The sequence below is a fragment of the Neoarius graeffei genome, chromosome 1, assembly GCF_027579695.1.
Source record: "Neoarius graeffei isolate fNeoGra1 chromosome 1, fNeoGra1.pri, whole genome shotgun sequence".
NCBI lineage: Eukaryota > Metazoa > Chordata > Actinopteri > Siluriformes > Ariidae > Neoarius > Neoarius graeffei.
Window position 1 is genome coordinate 60570258 of NC_083569.1, and position 6509 is coordinate 60576766.

At 40.3% G+C, this 6509-nt stretch overlaps 1 protein-coding gene across 1 annotated transcript; it reads left to right on the top strand.

Annotated features, from left to right (window-relative positions):
* The first annotated feature begins 632 nt into the window (after nt 1–632).
* rnaseka (ribonuclease, RNase K a) lies at nt 633–6235 on the top strand. Its single transcript, XM_060935883.1, has 3 exons — nt 633–817; nt 1224–1306; nt 5549–6235. Exons 1-3 carry the CDS (start codon nt 740–742, stop codon nt 5691–5693), a joined length of 306 nt encoding a protein of 101 aa, XP_060791866.1. The 5' UTR covers nt 633–739; the 3' UTR covers nt 5694–6235.
* The last annotated feature ends 274 nt before the right edge of the window (nt 6236–6509 follow it).

The window sequence follows — 6509 nt, forward strand, 5'->3', positions numbered from 1 at the left end:
GTGTAGTGGTTAGCGCTGTCGCCTCACAGCAAGAAGGTCCGGGTTCGAGCCCCGTGGCCGGTGAGGGCCTTTCTGTGCGGAGTTTGCATGTTCTCCCCGTGTTCGCGTGGGTTTCCTCCGGGTGCTCCGGTTTCCCCCACAGTCCAAAGACATGCAGGTTAGGTTAACTGGTGGCTCTAAATTGAGCGTAGGTGTGAATGTGAGTGTGAATGGTTGTCTGTGTCTATGTGTCAGCCCTGTGATGACCTGGCGACTTGTCCAGGGTGTACCCCGCCTTTCGCCCGTAGTCAGCTGGGATAGGCTCCAGCTTTCCTGTGACCCTGTAGAACAGGATAAAGGGGCTAGAGATAATGAGATGAGAGCCGCTGTGGTGAGCAGCTGTAAGAAGAAGAGATTTTGAAAGACCTAAAATCTTGCATTTAGAAATGTTCTTTTTGAATTGAGTAGCAATTCTTGTACGATTTTTGGCACCAAGAAGTAAGCCATGAACCATCCTTACTTGCAAAGACTGAGCCTTTGGTGCATGCTGCTTTTATACTTATACGCATATGGTGACGCTCGCTTGCTTACTTCCTTGCAAAAACAAGGTGCGAACTTTTATTATGAAATACTATGTTTCAGCCGACAGGAAGTCTTTGCAAAGTCAGCTGACTATTGACAGAAGCTGGAAGAAGTTTGGGGAAACTATACATGATAAAAGGTTGCTTTTGGGCGCACTGTTCTGAGAATAACTTTGAAAATGCCTTCTTTTATCTTTTGTGGTCCGAAAATGGCAACATGTATGCTGGTGTTGAGTATGTGGGGAGTCATTATGCTGGTAAGAATGTGACCCTTGTTTTAATAAAATGTAACTTCTCAGATTGCGTATAATTCTTTTTACTGTGTACAATGATAAAAGACCTCTTAAAATATGAAAGGTTTCTGAGTTGGTTAAGTATCGATTTTGAAATTTTAAAGCATTAGAATCCACTGCTTGTGGTTATAGCCATTTTGAAAGTTAATGGGATGCATTGTGTGGTTTATTTGGACCAATCAGCTGTAACACAACACTTAAAAAAATAACAGTGTAAATACAGTTGGTGAAAGGATAGAGATATTCGACAGGAATTCTCCTCCAAATAAATAACTAAATGTGTCTGTCTTGATAGTTTGGAGGAATGTCAGTGTGAAATGTAGCCAGTAATGTTTCTTGAGTTACTTTTCCCTCTGGGTTCCTCTTTTAGGCAATGCTGGGGATTTTCTTCAGCGTTCATTCGGCTGTGCTCATTGAGGATGTGCCATTAAATGAGCAGGACCATCAAGACACGTGAGTTCACCTCACATGTTCGGAAAGAAAATATATAACTAGACCGGACAATTCCCCGGGGGAAATTGTGAGAGGATGCAGTGCGCGAAGCAATTCGGTCACGCATGTTTGCTGGCCGTGAATGTGTGACCTGCAATGATGTTTCAATGCAATGATTGTGTGTGCTCGAGACAGCAGCCGTCATGAATAAGAGCTATTCAAGAGTATAACCAAAGTGACTACAGGCGGAAATTAGCATGTACTGCTATAACCTGGGACAGACATCTGTCCTTACCACAAGGATAATGTTTAATTTGTGCACTGTCCCTTTTAAAAATAAAATAAACTCTAAACTCTAAGAAGAGTGTTTGTAGGTTGTATGTACGAACAGAAGTGTTCCTAATAAAGTGGGCGGCTAAGGTGAGGCCTGTCGGCTGCCCTCCTCTCAGTTTGAGGCTTGTCATTCAAAAACTGTAAATCCTATCGTTTAGGTAGACACATTGTGTGAATCAGGACAAGTTTTACTACTACTTTTGAGAAAATCATGTCTGTAGAGTGAAATTTGTGGCAGAAAACACAGTTTAAGCGAGAAAGTTTGACCTTATTTTCAAGCTGTCTACACTAACTAAACGAGCTCCACTGGTGTGTAACGCAATAGACACCCATTCAAAAGCCGGATTTTCTCCCGGAACCCACATGGCGTTTGAGCCGGGACTGATCCGAAAGTGTAGAACCTAGCAGAAGAGTTGAATGCCAGATCCACAGAGGAGAAGTTTTCCTACGTTTTAGGCAGCTGGGCCATAGAAGGTTCACGCTGCACGCTGCATGCTGCACGCTACACGTTCACGTGAAGAACCGGACCCTGGGCCATTAAACTTCATGCTTGGATGTTCACGTGTTGCGTCTGTTCTACTTTGACCGAGTAACCAACATCTTCGGATGACGACGATTGCCTCATTCTGCTTTTACTGAGACAGAGGAAGAGAAAAAGGAACAGAATTTGGAGCCGAGAACACTTCCTTCTGAGAGAAACCCGTGGTGAATTTCACCGAACATTCTATAATCTGCTTGACAATCCCGATGAAGAACTATTTTTCAATTATACCATTCAATTATATTTTTTCTGAAGTTTTCCCCTGAAAGCATAGAGTTATCTCCCTAGACCCGTTCTGATTGGCTGGCGCGGCGGTGACCGCATGCATTGACTGGAATTTCCATCTTCACGCCTAGAAAAAAGTGTGCATGTTCATTTCACGCTTCACGCGTGAAGTGTGCAGCGTGCAACGTGAACGCCGTTCTATGGCCCAGAGCAAGTCATGCTACGTTTGTCCACTTTTCTTTGCACGCGTGTAGCGTGTAGTGTGCAGCATGCAGCGTGCAGCGTGAACCTTCTATGGCCCAGCTGCCTTAGAGTTTGAATCACGTCTCTAGGTGAAAGCATGCCAGAGCAGCGGATGTTTGAAAAAGTGCTTTTTTTTCCAACTAATTCCATAGAAATGAATGGGGGTTTTTTGGGACAAGTGTGACTACTACTTTTGAGAAAATTATGTCTGTAGTGTGAAATTTGTGGCTGAAAACACAGTTTAAGTTTGAAATTTTGAGCATGATTTGTGTGTGTGCTTGAGACAGCAGCCACCTCTGCCCCGTCACTGGCCCCAATCGGCATGGTGACGGGCCTGAACAGGAGAGTTAAGACACACACACAAGATTTTGTCAGGTGTCTGCTGTGTTTTGCTAAGGAGTAGGCCTCGAACAATCACAAATAACTCGACAACGAAAGCAGCTATTCACAAAATTCTTTCACAGTGAGCGCTAGAAGGGTCTCCTGAATACTGATGTAATTTTTTTGTCTGTATTGTTAAAAATGAGGACACTACAGGGAGTTAAAAACGAGTGACTTTTCATCCACGTTTATAATGGGAGTCAATGAGGCCGCTCACCTGTGCTCTCCTCACTTTGAGGCTTCTCATTCAAAAACCGTAAGTCCTATCGTTTAGGTAGACACATTGTGTGAATCAGGACAAGTTTTACTACTACTTTTGAGAAAATCATGTCTGTAGAGTGAAATTTGTGGCTGAAAACACAGTTTAAGCGAGAAAGTTTGAGCTTTTTTTTCAAACTGTCTGCACTCTAAGCTTAACGACCCTCACTGGTGTGTAACGCAATAGACACCCATTCAAAAGCCGGATTTTCTCCCGGAACCCACATGGCGTTTGAGCCGGGACTGATCCGAAAGTGTAGAACCTAGCAGAAAAGTTGAATGCCAGAACCACAGAGGAGAAGTTTTCCTACGTTTTAGAGTTTGAATCACGTCTCTAGGTTAAAGCATGCCAGAGCAGCGGACGTTTGAAAAACGTTGAAAAAGTGCTTTTTTTCCAATTAATTCCATAGAAATGAATGGGGTTTTTTTGGACGATTTTTTCGCGACTACGTCGCGAAAAAATCGTAATCTGTAGAGAAAAGTAATAGCATAGCGAGTCCGATCGAGCCGCACGTTTTGATATATTGTTTGTCTGTGTGCAACGTACGGTTATTGAGTTAATCGAAATCGAAATTTGCGTAGGAATAAGATTAAGAAGAAGAAGAAATACGTAGAAGAACAATAGTTGCAGTGCTTTGCACTGCAACCTATGGGCTCCCCTAGGGGAGCCCATAGGTTGCTGTGCTGCAGCACTGCATCCTAATAAATGTGTCACTCATCAGAAGCTTCAGATGCATCCTCTGTTGCTTATAGAGGACAGGTGCTGTTAGTTATTCAAGAGTAAAGGTGAAACTTGCAGTACAAAATATTGGTACTGGATAAGAGCAGTGCTCAGTCTCAAGGTATAGCTATAGAGATTGTTTTGTTCCTCACTTTAGTGCCAAATGAATATGATCTATAACTCTGCCATACAGAACTAGGACATTTACTGGGTTTTGTCTTTTCTACATGTTATTTTTTTCTTATGCAATCTTGATTAAAAAGTCATCTTAAATTATTAGACAATAATATTTGTCATCACTGCACTTTAAACTGGTTGCATTTTATGGATTCACAAATCGGTTGTAGCCATGGATTCTTCTAGTCTAATGCCGCCCAAGTATTCATATATTGGCGATATTAGACAAAGATGCACCATCATATTTATTTATTAAAACAAGAGAGGGGTGTTTTTATATTAGAACAAAAACTGAACATTCCACCCACAGAAGCCAAATCAATGAAGTCCCTTTCATATATGAAATCCATTAAAAGTAAAACAAGATCCATTATCAAGTAAAACAAGACAGAGTAGATAACTTTTCAATCCCACTCAATCTTCCGTAGCGGGTGTCGTTGTTGTTATTATTATTATTAATAATAATAATAATAATAATACATTTTATAAGCGCCTTTCAAGACACTCAAGGACACTGCCCAATGAATAAAAACAACAATAAATAAAATCAACATACAAAAAAGAAATAATGGCGAGTGTAATAGAAGTTAGTGAGTGAGCAATCTTAAACAGGTGAGTTTTGAGTTTGGACTTGAAGATGGGGAGAGAGTCAGAGTTGCGGATGTGAGGAGGCAGAGAGGTCAGAGGTATATTCCAATCTGACTGTATTTTAGGGGATGCTATGGTACATGAACCTCCATCAGATGTGTAAAACATGCAAGACCAGATATGATGTATAATTCAGGTGGCAAGTCCTATTTTGAATATTGTTTTAAATTTGTCGATGGTCACTTTACAGTAGGGCAGTATGAGTATTTGGATTATGTAGGTGTCAGTAGTTCCGTTGCAATATCACTGCATCATAATCATCATTTACATCACTGCCAGAAACATCATGACAGGTACAACATGCTAATCCATTGGTTCCAATTCCCACTGGACCCGTGCTAAAAGCTTATTGTTAATGTTACTCAGTCGCCAGGGGAGAAATTAATGTTTCAGCTTTACCATTTTGCTCCCATTCCCACACAACACGATTACATAATAGTGATAAATGGTTTTCAGTGTGAGTGTTAAACTGCATTAACATGTAGATTTCTACAGAAACGTATCTTTCACACATCCCTTCAGTTCCCCTGGGCCCCACTTTAAGAACCATGGCTATGGAACCCAAGATGTGTTACATCTGACATACTTTTCATTTCACTGCTTAAAGAGAATCTTATGGGACACATTGGTTTATTGACAATGTTATTTTTAAAAGTATTTCTTGTCTAATTTATAAATGACTTGAATCAGTCCTGAATAGTACTAAACAGGTAATGTGCTTTGGTCCTCTTTACAGTTCGCGTACACTGCAGAGTGTTTATGCTGTCTATGACCAAGTTGGCTACAACTGCTTCATCGCTGCAGGAATCTATGTGGTGATTGGATTTGTGTCTTTCGTTCAGGTCCGAATGAATAAGCGGAACAATTATCTTGTGCGTTAGCACCATCTGGTGGGTGGAGACACTTGTACTCCTTGAAAATGATTTTACTGTATTATCTTGCTGAATTTGATTGAACAACCAATATTTCCATATTACAGAAGGAAATTTCTGTTGGTATTTTAAAAGTAATCAGAGCCAAATGTTGCATTTTCACTGTTCCTTTTCTCTTGGTAAATTATTCTCAGGTTTAGAGCTTGAACAAAAGCAAGCCTCAGTGTGGGACTGATATTTATGGAAGGATGATTGTTGTATTTAATATTGTGCCTCATTGCCTTCTACACATTTTCTCACCATGTTTACTGAAGTCCAAATTCTTTTAAATTAAGGATAAAAAATGTGCAGCTGTCGGCTTGACAGTGAACAGAATATAAAAAATATATATATATAAGACCACGTTTGGACAGGATTTATGTGCATATAAATACAAAGTAGAAATGACCATTAATGTCTGTAAATTTTAATTTTGTATGACCTATTAACAAGTTACTATCTTATTTGTAACACTTGATTACTTACAGAAATAAAAAATTTTGTAGTTCCTACTATCTCCATCTTTTTCTTGATGGTTATGTGCATTAGACTTTCCAGTTTATTGATTCTGATTGTAAAGTCTTTACAACAAAAGAACATCTCTGAAGCGCGCACACACACACACACACACGCGCGCACACACACACGTACTTTATTAGGAATGCCTGTATACCTGCACATTCATGCATATCTCTAATCAGCAAATCATGTGGCAGTAGCACAATGCATAAAATGCAGATACAGGTCAAGAGCCTAAGTTAATGTTCACTTCAAACATCAAAATTG